Source organism: Mrakia frigida (assembly GCF_051309035.1).
Source record: "Mrakia frigida strain ATCC 22029 unplaced genomic scaffold BDY24scaffold_2, whole genome shotgun sequence".
Classification (NCBI taxonomy): Eukaryota; Fungi; Basidiomycota; class Tremellomycetes; order Cystofilobasidiales; family Mrakiaceae; genus Mrakia; species Mrakia frigida.
The window spans coordinates 1,076,173-1,092,112 of NW_027481279.1; the positions used below are offsets into that span (position 1 = coordinate 1,076,173).

A 15,940-nucleotide genomic window follows, 5' to 3' on the forward strand; every position below is an offset into this window, starting at 1 on the left:
GTGTGAGCTTGAGCTTCTCCTTCCTCTTCTCATTCTCTTGTTCCCGTTTCGTCCTTCTATACGAGTTGCGAGACCTTGCTGACTCTGTTCTCTTCTGTTCTTATGTATATTTGCTTCCGTTATCTCCTAGCTCGCTCAACTTAGCAGCAACCCTCACCGCCTCTCCTCCCTCTCCTCCCTCCTCCAACCCCAACTGCGAGATCCTCCTCCTCCCTTCCTTCTTTCTCCCTCCCTACCCTCCACGCCCTAGCACTCTCTCCAATGGACATCGACACCCCCGTCTCCTCCTTCCCGGAGGAAGATCTGACCCATTCCGGCCACTACCACCTCACGGTCCCTTCCTTCTCAACCTCCTTCCCTCTCCCTTACCGCGTCCTCTTCCTCGTCTTCTTTGGCTCCTTCCTCTGGGCACTTAATCTCCACATCCTAAACTCCTTAGGAATCGATACATCCTGGATCCTGGGAATACGGAGAAGGGACGCCTACGCTTCGCCGTTGGTGCTGTCTTCCGACGACGGCGACAACGACGGCGAGGAGCACGAGCTCGGTCTGTTGGGCGAAGGCGAAGGCGGCAGTGCTTGGGCGAAGGGAAGGGACGTCTATCAGGCTGTGTATGGACTTGTAGGAGCGTTTGGAGGTTGGAGTTTGATGGGCTGGTTGGTGTTTAGGTGGTTGAGTGGAGGGGAGGAGGAGGAAGAGATGGATAAGTGGAGAGGGTTGCCCTTTCTGACGGCGTTGGGAGTGGTGGTCGGGGTGGGGATGCCGTACGGGGGACTGTGGAAGAAGGAGAGGAGAGGGTTTGTAGAGTGAGTGTGAAAATCTTCTTTGGTTCTCGGTTTGAACAGCAGGAAGGAGAGCGAGCAGAGGAGGCAAGGAGGGAAGGAGACGCGAGAGCTGACCTTCAGCTCGTTTGTTTATCTGTTCGTAGGTCCATCAAGAGATGCCTTACCTCCCCAGTCGGACAGCCTATCCTCTTCTGCGACGTCATCACAGCGGATATCCTCACGTCATTCGCTAAAGTCATTGGGGATCTCTGGGTCTCGTCGTGTCTCGTCTTTGGAGGTCACATCTCAGCTTCCCAGCTCGAAGGAGCAGGGAGTGGGATGGGTTACTGGGTTGTACCGTTGATGACTGCGTGAGCTCATTATCCATCTCGTTTTGTATCGGACGAAGCGGATCAAACGCTGGCGTTGAAGAGCTCAAGCTCGAACGAAGGGGAAGGAAAGCTCGAAGCTCACCGTCCTCCCCTCCCTCCTTTTCCCTCGCCCGTTTAACAGCATCCCCTACTTCGTTCGACTCCGTCAATGCATCGTCGAGTACATCACCTCCGACTATCAAAACTCGAGACCGCTCTTCAACGCTCTCAAGTACGCTTCCGCCTTCCCGGTCATCATCCTCTCGGCCGTTCAGAAGGTCGTCGTCGCGGACGTGGCCGCTGGGAGAGGTGTGAAGGACCTAGGAGAGGATACGTGGTTTGGGGAACATCCGCTGTTTAGGCTTTGGTGAGTCTTGCAACTGGGTTTTGGAGGTGAAAAGGGAGGGAAGGGAGAGGGAGGAAGGGACGCGTCGGAGGGAAGGAGCGTGAGCTGACCTTCGTTCTCTCGCTTCTTTCGTTCGTGTTCAGGCTCCTCTCCGTCTTCATCAACTCCTTCTTCTCCTTCTGGTGGGACGTCACCAACGACTGGGGTCTCACCATCCTCGATCCAAAAGAATGGGAATCCAAACCCCCTTCCTCCATCTACAACCCTCACTCCTCCTCGTCCAACGCCTTCCGAGGTCCAGGCGGACACCGTCAGACCAACCACAAACGAACCCAATCCATCCTTCAACGAGCCTTCGCCAAGTTCGGCTCCCCTTCCCCGAAACCTCAAACTCCAAACGCTTCCTCCTCGCCTATCGATTTCGCCTGGTCGCCTCATCACGCTAGGATCTCCTCTCACGCTCGAAGCGATCCTCCAAGTCCGAATCGCTACACCCCCACGAACGGAGCGTCTCACCACACGACGACGTCGGTGGATCATTCCATCTTCCCTCCTACACCCAACACTCACAACCACGGGAACAGCAACCGATCCCCTTCCCCAACCCCTTCCCTCTCCTCCGCTTTCCCTCCTCCTCCCTCCAACTCCCCTTACTCCCAACCTCCTCAAGCCGAACGAGGATCCTACCCCTTCGGACTGAGACCTCAGTTGCACTTCCCAGATCCATCGGTGTACTACCTCGCCATCGCGATCGATCTGATCCTGAGGTTCACGTGGAGTTTGAAGCTCAGCTCGCATCTGCATACGATCTCGGAGATTGAGAGCGGCGTGTTCTTGATGGAGGCGTTGGAGTTGGGGAGGAGGTGGATGTGGGTGTTTTTGAGGGTCGAGTGGTGAGTTGGCGTTGTTTCTTTTCTTTTTCTTTTTCTTTCGTGACTTCGACGCGTCTCGTCTTGTCTTATCGTCTCCTCCCTCCCTTCCCTCCCTCCCTCGAACCGAAACTGACCACCAACCTTCCCCTCTTCGTTCCTCGCATCGTCTCCCAGGGAAGGAATCCGCAAAACCGAAGCTCTCTTCTCCTCCTCGACCAACTCGGACCCTCTCTCCGCTCGACGTCGATCCGCTCTGCTGCTCGGGAACGGAGCGGGAGACGACGAGGACGCGGAGGAGATCCTGCTGATGGGGATGGGGAGCGGGTTGACGGGACGGGAGAGCGAGGGGGAGAGGGGGAGGGGAGATTTCAAGGGCGGGAGTGGGAAGCGATGAGGTTGCGAGAAGGAGACAGACGCGTTGGGTTTGGGGTTTTGGGGGGTAGGAAGAGGTTGGAGGTTTTTAGACTAGATTTCGTTTACAGCATGATGTTTTGCTTTTACTTTTTTTACTTTTTGCTTCGCTTTTGTGAGTTTTCGCTCGCTCGCTCCTCTTTCGTCGCTTGTCGAAAGAAAAGAGCAGACGCGTCGTCGTCGAAACCAAAAACTCAATCAAAGAAGCCCTACTACAAAGAGAACGGGTACCAATCCCTCCCAGAGGACTGGAAGGAAAGACGGCCGAAGGATGTGGGTAATCTAGGGCTACTTATGGGGGAGAACTTTAAATCGAGACGAGAGGAAAAACGAAGACGAGAGACGAGAAAGAGAACGACACGGGAGGCGAGCGAGAGACGGGGAGACAAGGGAGGAGGGGAAAGGGGAGAGAGGAAAGGAAGAGACGGGAAAAATATAATGAGAGGGAGAGAGGGAGGAAGAGGACGAAGCGGAGTGAGGAAAATGTTGAGGCGAAAACGAACGAACGCGACGAGACGAGAGAGATGGAAGGCAGAGATGGAAACCAAAGCGAGAAAGACAGAGGGAGAGACGGAGAGAAAAGATAAAACAAGGTGAGAGGGGAGGAGGGAGGAGAGAAGAAAAGCAAAGCGAGAGTAGGATGAGAGTAAGAGAAGGTAAACAAAGCGAACACGACGAGACGCGAGAGGACACAAGGAGAGAGAGAGGGAGCAAATTGGGGCAAAGGAGAGGTAGGATGGAAGATGGGAGAGATGTTAGGGAGATAGTAGAACTAAACCGAGCGCAACTAGTCTACAAGATGAAAGGTAAGGGAAGAAAGAAAACAACACGACGCGACGACGACCTCCCGACCTTCACCACTCGCCCCTCGAGCACCCAACCGTCCACCCACTCCTCCACACCAATTCCTCTACTGTTGCTCCCACCGACTTGTCCGAGGTCGGATTTCGTGCGCCGGTCGCAGCAACCCAGCCAGAATCAAAAAGTCCTCGATTTCTTTGACATGCGGATCCACGAGCGGAACCTCCATCACGGCGACCTCACTAGCGATTGAGATATCACTCGACGAAGAAGAGGCGGGAGAGGACGAGTTGTAGCCGTGGAGAGCGATTCGGTGAGGAGGGAGGACGACGCCGTGCTCGGGACCGATGAGGTAGGAGAAGACGCGAAGGCGGTAGGTTGTACTGGCGGTTGAACCGTGAAACTGTGGGAGATGGGTGAGGAGTGGGAACAAGGGGGACGGACGAGTCAGCAAAAGAGCTGAAAGGGAGATGTTGAAATCGACCAACGAGAACGAGAACCGAAGAAAGAAGACACGACTCACGATGCGACCCAAGTCCTCGATATCTGCGATCAGATCCTTCAGGTATTCGACCTTGTCCTCGACTGAGAAGGTCTTCTCCTTTGCAATATCGACGACTCCGTCGCTGATCCTGTCGTCGAGCTCTCGCAACTCCTTTCGCACGTTATAGAAGAAAGGCTCGTCGGGATGGTACTTCTTCCCAGCTTCGAGGGCTTTGATGACGGTTTTGATGATACGAATGCACTGTGGATGGGAGAGGGCAGAGAAGAAAGAGGGGGAAGTCAGAGAAGGAAGTCAGTGCGTGAGCGAGGTGGTGATCAACGAAGAAGAGAACGCGACGAACCCTCGCACAGATGAACGCACACCCGTGCACAGATCCTGCTCCCTCTCTCTCCAATCTACCTCCCTCCACCTCCTCGATGACCCAGTTCAGATATCGCTCCGTCCATTTGGCCCAGTTGTGCTTGTAGAACCACCGCATCCCTCTCTCGTCGATGGCCTCCGCCAACTCCTCGTTGCTCTGACGAATTAACTCGAGGATCCTGTTGTACTTCTCTCCGTACACGCCGTAGGAGTACTCCCGTCGAAGCATCACCAACAGCTCGACTCGGACGGAAGGAGGAGGGACGTCGAGGGAGGCGCCAGACTGCGACGAAGGAAGAGGAAAAGAAGGAGGGAGACGGAGAGTCAGCTTGCCATTTTCTCGAAAAGTCAAGCTCCATGGAAAGAACACAGAGTTGGCTTGAAGGGATATATAGGGAGACGGGAAAAAGGAGAAGGGGGACGAAAGAAGGTGCATCGAAACGAAGGAGGAGAGAGCGAACTTACCTTCTTTCCCTTCCCTGAAAAGACCTCAACCACCTTCTCAACCTTCTCTCCAACCCACTTCCTCGCCCTCTTCGCCAACCCAACCCTCTCGTACAACCCCAGGGCACTCTCTGTCCTCTCCTTCGTCCAACCTTCTCCTCCCGTCGACGCGACTCCTCCTCCCCGTCCTCGTCCTTCGTCCTTCTGCTTCTTCTCGAAGACGGCCCTCGTAGAGGCTCCGGGAGAGTTGAAAGTGGTAGTGAACATCGTAGTGGTTCGATGTGTTTTATTCGTAGGTTCGTTGTGAAGCGTAAAGCAATCGTTCGAGTTATGCGTGTGGATGTGGGTAGAAGGGAAGAGAGGAAGAAAGAGGACTTGTTGATGCGCTGAGGACCTCCAGGCCAGTTTTTCGGTGATCGAGTACTGAGTCTGATTCAGAAGGGAAAGTGCCGAGAAGAAGGGCAAGGACGAAGGGAGCATCGAAGGAGGGTTCGGTTCCTGGCGCGGCGAGGTTCAAAGCGGGAGGATGGTTGATTGATGTATTGTGTCGATTATAGGAAAAATAACACGATGAGAGAGCCACCACTCGCGTCTACTCATACCAGATCGAATGAGTGAATTCGGTGCAGGGGAAGGCGAGATATCGAAGAAAGAAGGGCGGAAGGTTGAGTTGAAAGGGAGCAGATCCGGAGAGGGAGGTGGAGAAAGAAATCAAGCTCGGATCGGCCGTGTAGCGATGGGATTTGAAGTCGGAGAGGGTGGGGGGTCGACGAGAAGGCGCTCATGACGTCGAATTTGCTGATGGATTCCTTCGTGGATCTGGAGGAGGAGAGAGGGGAAGGGGAGGGAGGAAGGAGGGAGGGAAGATGTTGAGCTCGAAGACGTTGGTCGATGCCCTCCTCCAGCTCCTTGCTCTTTGAAGAAGTCAAGTAAAGTGAGCTTGGCGGTTGGTGAAGCGTACGGCCATCGAGGGTGAGAGGCAGTCGGCAGAAAATCTTCCTTTGAGGAAGATGCAGTTGAGATCGGAAACCGAACCTTCTGAGTCTTCCGAACCCAAAGTTCGCCGCCTCGGTTTTAGAAAAGTCGTTCAAGATCGTTAAAAGAGAAAGTAAGGAAGCAAGATCTATGTGTGAAAAAAAAAAAAACATCTTATGAAGACGTCGAGAAACTGGCGAGGAACCTGTTTGAAAACGGCGGAGAGGGAAGTCAGACAAGAGGTTCAGCCTCGACGCGTCGAGCTCAAGACCAAAAGGGAGCGAAAGACTCACTCCTCAAAGCTCAGATCGTAAGCAGGCTCATCCTGCATCCCTTCGTTCACCAGTTCCGGTACCTCCATCGTTCCAACTGACTGGCTTCCTCTCTGATCGACTCCCGTTGCTCCTCCTCTCCCTCCCTCAGCCGCTGATCCCCAGTCCATTCCTCCCTCGACAGAGAAGACAAACTCCTCCAACTGTCCCACCGATAGCCCACTTATAGCTTGAGATGCGATCGTATCTCCGAACGAAGGTGCGAGGGAGAATCGGTCGTCGTGGAACCCGTTCTGTTCGAGGAGTTGTTGAAGTGTGAGGTTGGACTGAGGAGGAGGGTCGGGGAAGGTTCCGAAGGGGGAGGTTGGTCGAGGGGTTCGAGAGGATGGAGTGGTATTGGTGGAAGAGGAAGAACAAGGAGCAGGTGGAGGAGGTGGTGGTGGAGGAGGAGGTGAGGAGGAGTCGAGTCTGAGAGGATTCCAACCAGGTCGAGTCGCAGCGTCGTCCTTGGGCAGACCGTCGTAAAATCCGCAGACGGGGTGACCTGCCGTCTTGACGCCTACACCGAAGTCATCCGTTTCATCGAGGTTGAAAGCTGGACTGGCTACGAAGTCTCGTCGAGGCATCTCAATCCCTCCGACACGAGAGAGGAGAGACGCGTCCGAGATCGGACTGTCCGAGAGAGTCGACCATCTCGTCTGGGCGGTTTGATGCTGGGTCCCGACGGGATCGTTGGGCTGAAGGAAGGAGGAGGTTCGATAGACGACGGAGATGTCCTCGGTTGTGGGTTGGTAGAGTTCGGTGAGGTCGACGGACGGGGAAGGATTGGGATGAGAGCGAAGAGGTTCGAAGGGAGGGAAGCCAGGTGGAGTTTGGGTGATCATCGTCTGTGAGGATTCAATCGGGACGTCAGGATGAGATGAGGTAGAAGAGCAGGAGAACGGAGCTTACCTGTCTGATCGCTTCGACAGCGAGACTGTTGATTCCCCATGCGTAACCGACCTGCTCGATTCCTTCCAAAAGCCAGCTGACTTCTCGAACCTTGTTCGACCACGTCCAATCAAGCGAAGTGGTCCGTTTCCCATGAAATCCCTGAAATGAACCAGATCGAGAGGAGTCAGCGAAGTCGTCGCGTCTTCTGAACTCGGGAAGACGAAACCCACCTGTTCGACGACGGGAAGCTCTGCGAGGAACGAAGTGATGACCCTAAGTTCCTTCAGCTCACTGCCTCCAGCCTTCATGAAGTCGTTGCTCAGGATCTGTGAACAAGAAAAAGTCAGCTCTCATCATGAACTCGAGCCACAACCTCGACGCCTCGAATTCCTGCGGAGGAGAAGATTCACCTTCGCCACCAACCTGGCCGAACTCCTAGCAGCAGCCAGGCTCAGTTCCCAGCTCTCCTTGAGTAGATGCTCGGCCTGTTCCAAAGGGGAGAGCGGTTTGGGATTGCCGTCGCTCGAAGACGGGGTCGACGGAGAGGACGTCGCCGACGGAGACTCGAAGAACCCAGGGGACTCGAATTGTTCAGCCTTGATCTTCTCGGCCTGGTAACGTTCATAGACCGTCTGTGAGAGATAAAGAAAGGGGGGGATGGAGAATCAGAGCTCAAATCGAGCGAGGACGAAGGAGACGCGTCGAGCAGAAAAAGGAGGGACGAACGCGATGAACGAAGATGTAGCTCAAGGTCTGAGCGAGCTTGATCGAAACGTACCACTTAAGATGAAAATGGCAGAAGTCGTCAGCTAGGCAAAGCGGTCGCACCGATTGAATCGAAGACTCACAGAGATCGGGGAGAAGGTCGATAAAGTAGGGAAGACTCCGAGCAATCGCTGACCTACTGAATCGAACCAAGCGGCGAAGTCGTCCTGCAGTACAAGGAGAGAAGTATGTTATCAGGTCTGAGTCTCGAGGGAAGTATTGATCTGGTACACTCACCATCGCTCTCCAAAACACTCGACACGCCTTCTCGAGCTCCCCGAACGGCTGGATGTTCCTCTTCTTGAGCGAAGGCACAGTGATGTGCTTTCCAGCGTAGCGGAGAAGCTCTCCCATCATTGGATAGGAAGATACGAGAAGCTGAGAAGAAATCAACGGAAAACAGATCAGTCGACGCGTCGAAAAGGAGAAGAGGTCGAGCTCGAGACTCACCAAAAAGCACTGAGCATCGGAGAGGTTCGAGACTTTGGGTAGGGGATTCCCGAGTCGAGGGATATGAGGGCAGATCTCGAAGATGGCGTCGTCTGAGAATCGAGGAGCTTTGCGTCCAGCGGCCTGGAGGAAGAGGAAGAAGAAAGGTGATGAGTGAAGAGCAAGCGAGGTCGAGCTCGATGAGGGAGACGAACTGTACGGAAAGAGTCCCAAATCCCTAAAAAAAAAACAGAACAGAAATAGAGAGAGAGAAGTAGGTCAGCGACGGGGATGATGGGAAGCAAGAGATCCAGCGGAGAGGGAGGTGAGCCGAGAGACGCGACGAAAGACGAGAAACTCACAGGAGCACCAAAGCAATCTTTGACTCTTCATCTGGGAAGCAATCACATCTCCCGTCAGCTCCACCTCCACCAGCTCTCCAGCATCTCCTCTTCTCTCACTCCTCTCGAACCCAACCACCTGAGCATCGTCCCACAGTCCCAACGCCTCGACGTGCTCAGCCATGATCCCCTCGAGAAGACGAGTCTCCTCCGCGTGAGAAGGGTCGACTCCAGTGTTCATCCTGAGGTTTCGAGTCTCGTGCTTGTACTCGACAAGAGGGGAGAGGAGGATGAGAGCTTCGACGGCTTCCTTGGAGGGTTTACGAAGAGTTCCGAAGGTGTCTGTCGGCGGAGGAGTGACGACGGGGAGGGAGGGGATAGCGGAAGCGGCGAAGAAATGGCGGAAGAGGAGAGGGACAGATGAGAGAGAGGGACAGGAAGGAGAAGAAGCAAAGTCAGGGCGCGTCGACAAGGCAGCTGGAGGACCAGAGGGAAACGAACCCAACATCGTCTGAGCTCGATCGAGCAAGATCTCGCAGATCGGTTCCCTCGTTTGACCAATTTGGGAGTGAGGGAGCAGCCTGGCACCTGCTGGGAGGATGTAAGGATTCTCCGAGTATCTGCACGAGAGGAAGGAGAAATGAAGGTGAGCTCGACGCGTTTCGTTCAGAAAGATAGGAAGTGATCTCGAACGAACCGAGCTCCCCAGGCACACATCACCGCACAGAGCACTTGGTTTCCTTCCGACATGTACTGCGAGAGTTGTCCGGCGTTGTTGTACTTCCTCTTGAACTCCGTGGGATCAATGGCCTGAGGGAGGGAGGAGGAGGCGAGGAGGAAGGTCAGCCATCGTTCTTTCAGTCCCTTCCCTCAACCTTCAATATCATTCCAAGGGTAAGTAGAGGCTTACTTGAACTCCGAAATGGGCTGATCGGAAGTATACCTCGAGAAGGTCCCTGGAAGACGAGAGGGAGGGAGGAGTGAGCCTCAGCTCGAGCTCAACGTCCTTCCTCACCCGGCCTTCTTCGACTCTGCCATCGAGCGACCGTAGAAAACTGGACTCACCTCTCAACTGCTTGACTGAGAGCTACCTGAGGAAGCGTTCGACCAGGAGCGACTCCGTAGACGGTCAGGGTAGCGAGTACGTTTGTGTTTTCGAAGAGCTGACCTCCTCCTGATTGAGCGAACGTTGAAGTCGATTCCGCTGATCCGTAGAGTCGTTTGGCTTCCTCGATCCTAGGTCCTGTCCTCTTCGGCGGTGCTCGAGTGCTGTTGAGGATGGAGGTACATTGAATCCCTTTGGAAACGCACTTCGTACAAGAGGGGGTGGACGGAGGAAGGTCGGCGAGATCGCACTTGACTCGTCTGCTCTTGCAGGCATCGCAGGCTTGATTTTGTTCTGATGGAAAGGTGCAACGGAACGACGAGTCAGTAGAGTATTTCCACAAAACCATCTCAAAGTGGAAGAGGAGGAAGACGAGGGGAAAGAAGAAGGGAGGGGAGGGAGGGACGAGGCTGAGCTCGAGCTCACTTCGCTTCTTCTTCTCGGGGGGCGGTAGAGGACGATTTGAGGATGAAGGGGAAGATGTTGAAGCTTGAGGGTCTCCAAGTGAATGAGGATCGAAGTCGAAGGAGTCCATGGTACTCGATTCTTTGGGTTGGTGGACGTTGAGAGGAAGAGGAAGGGAGGGATCTATTCACGGAGGGAACGTCGAGGAGAAGCGAGCTCGAGCATCGCCCTGTCCGCGTTGCCGCAAGTTTTTTTTAATAAGCTTCTGCATGAGCCGAAGTCAGAAGTTAAAGCTCATAGGTATTCCGATGTTGTGAAAATCTGCGGAACTCGCTTGAGCTGGACGAGAGAAGCGAGCTCTACCTTCCCCGCACGCCTCCTCCTCCCCTCCAACCTCCATCTTCATCACCGTTCCTCCTTCCTTCTTCTCCGTCCCACGACAGCTCACTATGAACAAGATTGCATCTCTTGATCCCAAAGCCTTCAGACTCATCTAGTGAGTATCTTCTTCTTTGATTTCAAGCTCAGAGAAACGGAGGGAGGACTGAAAGACTGACCGAGCAGAGTGTTGACCTCCACCTCTCCTTCCCTCTCTCCCATCTCCTCCTTCGAAAGCTGGCCTGCCATCCCTGGCCGAGGCGAACCCATTCGGCTCGCTTTCGAACAAGCAGGAGTTCCCTACGTCGACGTCGCTCTCGAAGAAAATGCAGTCGAAGAGGTTCTGGCAATCTGTTCAGAGGACTTCCATTGCCCTCGTTCGTTTGCTCTCCTCAACTCTCTCCTCCCTTCTGTCACTCGCTCCTGGAAAGTTTACTGACTTCAGTTCTTCTTCCCATCTTTCACAGTCGGAAACCCTGCTCCCTTCGCGGCTCCGGTTCTCGTCCACGACAACCTCATCCTCTCCCAGCTCCCTTCCATCATGCTTTACCTTGGTCCCATCCTCGATCTCGTTCCAAAGGAGGAGGTCGAGGGCAAGGAGATCAACCGAATCAGAGTGAATCAACTCTTCTTGACCGCTTGCGACCTACAGAACGAGGTTCATGATTCTCAGTGAGTCATCCTCCTTCTTTCTCGCCCTCTCTCTCTCCGTCCTCTGCGTCCTACTCTCTTTTGCTGACTCGCTTTTCACCTCCCCTTGCTCTTCTTCTCAGCCATCCCATCGCGGTCATGGACTACTACGAGGATCAAAAAGTGGAAGCTCATCGACGATCTATCGATCTCAGGAAGAACAGGCTGCCAAAGTTCTTAGGGCAAGTCGTCTCTCATGACTTCGACTTCCGACTCCCGTCGCGTCGAAGGCTGACATCTTCCTTCCGTCGCTTCTCCCTTCCTCAGATACTTCGAGCGACTGCTCCCCAACCTTTCGTCTCCTTACCTGGTCGCCTCGACCCTCTCTTACGTCGACCTCATGCTCTTCAACATCGTCGAAGGGCTGAAATTTGCCTACCCGAACGCGTCGAAGAGGCTCCTTCCCGAATATCCTGGACTTCAAGCTTTGGCCAAGACGTGAGTCGCCACGACTTGTGGAATACGTGAAGAAACGGTTGATGACGGAGCTGATTCGAAGAATGTGCTTCCCGTCTCGTCGCGTCCCTTTTTCTTCCACTCAGCGTCGGCGACCTCCCGAGGATCAAAAACTACCTCGCTAGTGAGAGACGAGCACCTTTCGGCGATGGTCTTTTCAGACATTATCCTGAGTTGGACGTGGAGAAGGACCTCGAGTTGGAGAAGAAGTAGCTGTGGGAGAGGAGAGGAGAGGAGCGTTGGGAGTCGAGTCGGTTGTTCGTGTATTTTGCTCATGACCTTCACGCTCCGACGATCAACGAGCAACGAGCAAGCTTCTCCAAGACTCGGCAAGCATCAGAGAAAGTAGCAATGGGTCCAGGCAAAACGAACACGGCAGGCCAAAATTAACGAGAAATGCGACGCGTCTCGCCTCCGTTTTGAACCAACTTTAAAACTCCTCCGCTGTCTCCAGACCAATCAAACCTCGTCTCACAACCACCAAGAACATCGTCCCACTCCCCATTTTCTCCTCCGCCAGATCGTAGCCCATAGCCGGTCGCGTCTCCGTTATCTTGCCGTTCGAATTGACTCCCATCCTCTTCGCCGGTTTCCCCAACGACTTCCTGCTCTGACGAGCTTGGAGCTTCTCGTCTAAATGAGAGAAGGCGGCCATTCCGGAGGAGGAGATGCTGGAGAGAGTTCGGGCGGAGGGTCGACCGTTGGAGATGGAAGAGTCGATGCGAGTCGACGAGGTCGCTGAGCCGATCGTCTCGACGGGAGAGAGGTCGACAGACTGATCATCGTCGTTGTGCGCGTCTTCGAAGGTGAGCCAACCCCAGCGGCGGAAGTCGATTCGAGCTGTGGGAAGGGAAGGCGGAATTAGAGTCGTCGACAGCGACGCGTCCCTCATTCGAAGGAAGGTGAGGAACGGAGGTCAAAAGATGGACTCGCCTCTGACTTTGAGAGCCTTCTTCTTCTCCATTGAAATCTCCGTCAAGGCCGCGTTCGAAGTGTCGATGGCTGATTTGGCAAGGTGGGCAGCGATTCGAGGAGGGAGAGTCGGAAGAGGAGGGTACTGAGAGAGCAGGATGGGGAGGAGATGGCTTGGGACGAGGGTAATGAGAAGACCTGATGAGGGAGGGAACCTGCGTCGAGTAGAAGCGGTTGGAGAAGAGAAAGGGACGGGGAGTCAGCGATTGATCTGCTGTTTCTCTTCCCGACGCGTCTCATTCGAATTGAACGAGGACAGAGAGACGCGAAACTCACATCCCGGTCACCGAGTTGGCCTGATCCAACAGCGCAAGAGTCGAAGCAGGTATGGGAGCGTTGTGATTGCCGAAAGCTGCTGAACGAGCCTGTGCAAGGAAGGCAAGGAAGCAAAACCGAGAGGCCGCCGTCGAGGTCTCAAGTCAGCTTTCCATCCCCTTTCTCGCCCGAGAAGACGACTCACCTTAGCGATCTTCAGCCCAACCTTCCCCTGCATCCCTCCCTCAGCGACAGCAGCAGCACCTCTCGCCATACCAAAGAAGAACCCTCCCACAATGACCTGTTTGCACACCGAAACCGCCCACCCGAGTCCTGGGAGATGGTCGATAACGCTCTCGGTCGTTCGAACCACGGAGAGAACGGGGTTGACCTTGAGCGAGTCGTTGATGGAGTTGATGAGAGCGAGCCAGCTCTCATGGGAGACCCCAGCGGCCTGGAGGGAGGGAGCGTAGGCGAGGAGGAAGGGTGAGGTCGAGGAGGGTGGGTAGAGTGGTGGGAGGAGGAGAGGTTGAGGGAGGGAGGTCTTCTTGGAGTCGAATGGTGAAGAGAGGGCTGAGGGAGAGGAGGAGGAGTAGACCGTGGACCCGGAAGAAGGACCTGCGGAGGAGGAAGGAGAAGCTGATGTGCTCTCCTCGACGGCAGCGTCGAAGTAGGACGGAGGAGATGGGACGACGGGTGGGACGACTGCTAGAGGAGGTGAAGGGTGAGTTGAGGGTGTGTCGGTGACCTTGTCGGCGGATGTTTTGTCAAGAATCATCGAGAGGAGAGTGGTAGGTGAGGGTTGGAGGCCAGAAGATGTCCAAGTTTGGGTGAGGGAACGATCGAGTCGCAGCCGAGGAGGCCGCCGCTGTTATCGTCCTGTTGAGCCTGCTAGTCCGAAAGCGCAGCTGGAGGAACAGCTCTGTGCGTGCGATGGAGATCAAGAAATAATAATGAGAAGAAGTGAGAAAGGTCAGAAGAGAGGGAAAGGGGAAGGGGATGGGTCGAAGTGACGCGTCGAAAAGGATTCCTTTCTTGAAGAGCGACGGGCTGATTTGTACGCGAGAGTCCATACATCACACGAGGTAAGAGCACTGGAAAAAGTCTAGCGCGTCAGCTCATCTGTAAGAACGGTGAGATTGGTTCGAACCCAAGACGCGTCGAACTCACCGAAAAAAAAACGACGAAAGATCGACCCTCCCTGCTTCCACCCCTAGTAAATCGCCTGTTCCTCAAACCTCTCCAGCCCGACCAGTCCCCTCCTAACCACCACCAAGAAGTACGTCCCAGCACCCAGCTTCTCCTCCGCAATCTCGAACCCAGCGTCTCCCTTGCTGCTGATCGCTCCTCTTCCCTCCGCCTCTCCCATCGGTTCCCTGTACGACGGATTGGATCCCAGTCCTCGATTAGAGGCTCGCCTGGCGGTTCTAGCTGAGAGCTTCTCGTCGAAGTGAGAAAAGTTGCTTCCTCCTGCCTTCGAGGTTCCGGACGACGACGATGAGGAGGCGACGTGGGGGCGAGACCGTTCTCCCTTCTCGTCGAGAGGAGGAAGAGACGAAGTCGACCCCTGCTGTTTCTGCTCAGCTAGCTGAGTCTCTTCTCCCTCTACCCGAACCCAAGCCCACCTCCTGAAATCGATCCTTCCTCGAACTCGAAGCGCTTTCCTCTGATCCGGAGCGAGGTCGGAGGACGAGGAGGAAGCAGAGATGTTGGCTTTGACGAGTTCGGCTGCGACTGGATTGGGAATGTCGGGAAGAGCTGGGTATTGGGAGAGGACGATGGAGAGAGTGTGGTAGGGGATGAGGGCGATGAGGAGAGAGGAGGAGGGAGGAAAGCTGAGGGGGAGGACGAGGGAGGAAGAAAGAGGTGAGCTGGGAAGGTCAGCTCTTCTTCCCTCTTTCGCCTCCCTCTGCCTCTCCGAACATTTTCCCCCAGAGGGAGGATATAAACGAAGGATACTCACAGTCCAGAAGCCGAGTTGGCCTTGTTGATGATTTCGTGAGTAGCGTTGGGAAGAAGAGTGGAAGACGTTCCGAAGAGGGTGGATTGAGTCTGAGAGATGAGGGAAGTTTTGAGTCAGCGTTCTCGCCCTCTCTGATGGAAATCTCAACCCTGCGTACCTTAGCCAGCTTCCTCGAGACCTTCAAGCATCGTCCAAATCAAAACAAAGCAAGAAGTCAGCTTCAACGCCTTCAAACCAAAGGACGGAAGGACTCGTCGAGCTCACGCACCTTCCCATCCGTCCCTCCCTCCGCCACAACCGCTCCACCCTTCGCGATCCCCAGCAGCAACCCACCCACGACCCCCTTCACGACCTTGTATCCAACGTTAACTACTGGGATATGGCTGACAACGTTCTCGAACGTCCTCCCTCCCTTGACGGCGGGCGAAGGCTGGAGGGAGGAGTTGAGCGCTTTCACCAGGGCCAGGAAGCTCAGCCTTGGGATGAGCTCGTCGAGAGAAGGAGATGAAGCGACGAGGAAGGGACTCGAAGGGGAAGGAGCATAGAGAGGTGGGAGGAGAAGAGGGAGAGGAGGGAGGGAAGAGGTGGGAGGGGGCTTGAGATCGGAAGGGTAGGTCGACGTTGAGGTCAAAGTCGAAGGGGCTCCTGAGGAGGAGGAGGGAGAGTAGTAGGACGGAGGACTGTGGATTTGAGCTTGAGCTTGGGATTCTTCGGTTTCCTGAGGGTGCTGCTCTTTGGGCTTCTTATCTTCGTCTAGGATCATCCTGAAGCGGTGAGGAGGGGAGGGAGGCGAGTGGTGGTTGGAGGTCACCTCGACGGGCTAAAGGGCGCTGAAGCCGTCGGGCTCGGCTCGTGATTTCTGCATTGAAAAGCTGGTAGACATCTCAAGAAGATAAGGATCGATTAAGAGCTCTCCGGCTGCCATCCAAGGATTGATCTCTGGAGAAGTTTTGCAAGAGAGGGACAGAAGCGAGACGAGAGCATGCTCGAAAATAGATTTCTCCCTTCCTGCGTTCAAAACTTCCCGTTGTTCCTCCAGAACCTGCTAGACTTTCTTTGAGGACTCCAAGACCCTCGAAAAACAGCTTTTAAGGCACTAGGGAAAAAAAATTGCGGTCTTGGACCGT

The 15,940-nt window shown here is 54.8% G+C and overlaps 5 protein-coding genes across 5 annotated transcripts; 2 read left to right on the forward strand and 3 right to left on the reverse strand.

Annotated features, from left to right (window-relative positions):
• Positions 1 to 164: 164 nt before the first annotated feature.
• On the forward strand, positions 165 to 2,933 carry BDY24DRAFT_375863 (EXS domain-containing protein). The gene is made up of 5 exons (XM_076638601.1): positions 165 to 806; positions 929 to 1,135; positions 1,278 to 1,502; positions 1,625 to 2,374; positions 2,528 to 2,933. Exons 1-5 carry the CDS (start codon positions 262 to 264, stop codon positions 2,745 to 2,747), a joined length of 1,947 nt encoding a protein of 648 aa, XP_076500889.1. The 5' UTR covers positions 165 to 261; the 3' UTR covers positions 2,748 to 2,933.
• Positions 2,934 to 5,946: 3,013 nt separating this feature from the next.
• BDY24DRAFT_375868 (uncharacterized protein) lies at positions 5,947 to 10,253 on the reverse strand. The gene is made up of 16 exons (XM_076638602.1): positions 10,121 to 10,253; positions 9,655 to 9,988; positions 9,500 to 9,545; positions 9,287 to 9,399; positions 9,091 to 9,209; positions 8,611 to 8,931; positions 8,464 to 8,486; positions 8,270 to 8,392; positions 8,057 to 8,197; positions 7,903 to 7,986; positions 7,781 to 7,834; positions 7,465 to 7,686; positions 7,285 to 7,380; positions 7,073 to 7,213; positions 6,143 to 7,008; positions 5,947 to 6,054 (listed from the first exon to the last, which is right to left on the reverse strand). The coding sequence occupies exons 1-16, from the start codon at positions 10,227 to 10,229 to the stop codon at positions 6,024 to 6,026; spliced, it is 2,823 nt and encodes a 940-aa protein (XP_076500890.1). The 5' UTR covers positions 10,230 to 10,253; the 3' UTR covers positions 5,947 to 6,023.
• Positions 10,254 to 10,388: 135 nt separating this feature from the next.
• Positions 10,389 to 11,982, forward strand: BDY24DRAFT_438045 (glutathione S-transferase). Its single transcript, XM_076644328.1, has 6 exons — positions 10,389 to 10,595; positions 10,715 to 10,854; positions 10,945 to 11,149; positions 11,251 to 11,349; positions 11,435 to 11,605; positions 11,710 to 11,982. Exons 1-6 carry the CDS (start codon positions 10,549 to 10,551, stop codon positions 11,834 to 11,836), a joined length of 789 nt encoding a protein of 262 aa, XP_076500891.1. The 5' UTR covers positions 10,389 to 10,548; the 3' UTR covers positions 11,837 to 11,982.
• Positions 11,981 to 13,645, reverse strand: BDY24DRAFT_375872 (uncharacterized protein). The gene is made up of 4 exons (XM_076638603.1): positions 13,056 to 13,645; positions 12,872 to 12,960; positions 12,557 to 12,750; positions 11,981 to 12,463 (listed from the first exon to the last, which is right to left on the reverse strand). The coding sequence occupies exons 1-4, from the start codon at positions 13,626 to 13,628 to the stop codon at positions 12,054 to 12,056; spliced, it is 1,266 nt and encodes a 421-aa protein (XP_076500892.1). The 5' UTR covers positions 13,629 to 13,645; the 3' UTR covers positions 11,981 to 12,053.
• Positions 13,646 to 13,904: 259 nt separating this feature from the next.
• On the reverse strand, positions 13,905 to 15,607 carry BDY24DRAFT_375879 (uncharacterized protein). Its single transcript, XM_076638604.1, has 5 exons — positions 15,082 to 15,607; positions 14,971 to 14,991; positions 14,814 to 14,902; positions 14,021 to 14,685; positions 13,905 to 13,944 (listed from the first exon to the last, which is right to left on the reverse strand). The coding sequence occupies exons 1-4, from the start codon at positions 15,574 to 15,576 to the stop codon at positions 14,064 to 14,066; spliced, it is 1,227 nt and encodes a 408-aa protein (XP_076500893.1). The 5' UTR covers positions 15,577 to 15,607; the 3' UTR covers positions 13,905 to 13,944; positions 14,021 to 14,063.
• Between the last annotated feature and the right edge of the window lie 333 nt (positions 15,608 to 15,940).

Bases quoted from the DNA above. Each gene is read 5' to 3' on its own strand.
- BDY24DRAFT_375863 (XM_076638601.1), top strand. From the start codon at position 262: ATGGACATCGACACCCCCGTCTCCTCCTTCCCGGAGGAAGATCTGACC. The intron at 1,136-1,277 runs GTGAGCTCATTA...CCCGTTTAACAG, and splicing joins GTTGTACCGTTGATGACTGC to CATCCCCTACTTCGTTCGAC. The intron at 2,375-2,527 runs GTGAGTTGGCGT...ATCGTCTCCCAG, and splicing joins GTGTTTTTGAGGGTCGAGTG to GGAAGGAATCCGCAAAACCG.
- BDY24DRAFT_375868 (XM_076638602.1), bottom strand. From the start codon at position 10,229: ATGGACTCCTTCGACTTCGATCCTCATTCACTTGGAGACCCTCAAGCT. The intron at 9,546-9,654 runs GTGAGTCCAGTT...CTCGTCTTCCAG, and splicing joins CTCAGTCAAGCAGTTGAGAG to GGACCTTCTCGAGGTATACT. The intron at 6,055-6,142 runs GTGAGTCTTTCG...GTTTTCAAACAG, and splicing joins TACGATCTGAGCTTTGAGGA to GTTCCTCGCCAGTTTCTCGA.
- BDY24DRAFT_438045 (XM_076644328.1), top strand. From the start codon at position 10,549: ATGAACAAGATTGCATCTCTTGATCCCAAAGCCTTCAGACTCATCTA. The intron at 10,855-10,944 runs GTTCGTTTGCTC...CATCTTTCACAG, and splicing joins AGAGGACTTCCATTGCCCTC to TCGGAAACCCTGCTCCCTTC. The intron at 11,350-11,434 runs GCAAGTCGTCTC...TCCCTTCCTCAG, and splicing joins AGGCTGCCAAAGTTCTTAGG to ATACTTCGAGCGACTGCTCC.
- BDY24DRAFT_375872 (XM_076638603.1), bottom strand. From the start codon at position 13,628: ATGATTCTTGACAAAACATCCGCCGACAAGGTCACCGACACACCCTCA. The intron at 12,751-12,871 runs GTGAGTTTCGCG...TACTCGACGCAG, and splicing joins GCCAACTCGGTGACCGGGAT to GTTCCCTCCCTCATCAGGTC. The intron at 12,464-12,556 runs GCGAGTCCATCT...CCCTTCCCACAG, and splicing joins GAAGGCTCTCAAAGTCAGAG to CTCGAATCGACTTCCGCCGC.
- BDY24DRAFT_375879 (XM_076638604.1), bottom strand. From the start codon at position 15,576: ATGATCCTAGACGAAGATAAGAAGCCCAAAGAGCAGCACCCTCAGGAA. The intron at 14,903-14,970 runs GTACGCAGGGTT...CTCATCTCTCAG, and splicing joins TCTCGAGGAAGCTGGCTAAG to ACTCAATCCACCCTCTTCGG. The intron at 14,686-14,813 runs GTGAGTATCCTT...CCTCCCCCTCAG, and splicing joins GCCAACTCGGCTTCTGGACT to CTTTCCTCCCTCCTCCTCTC.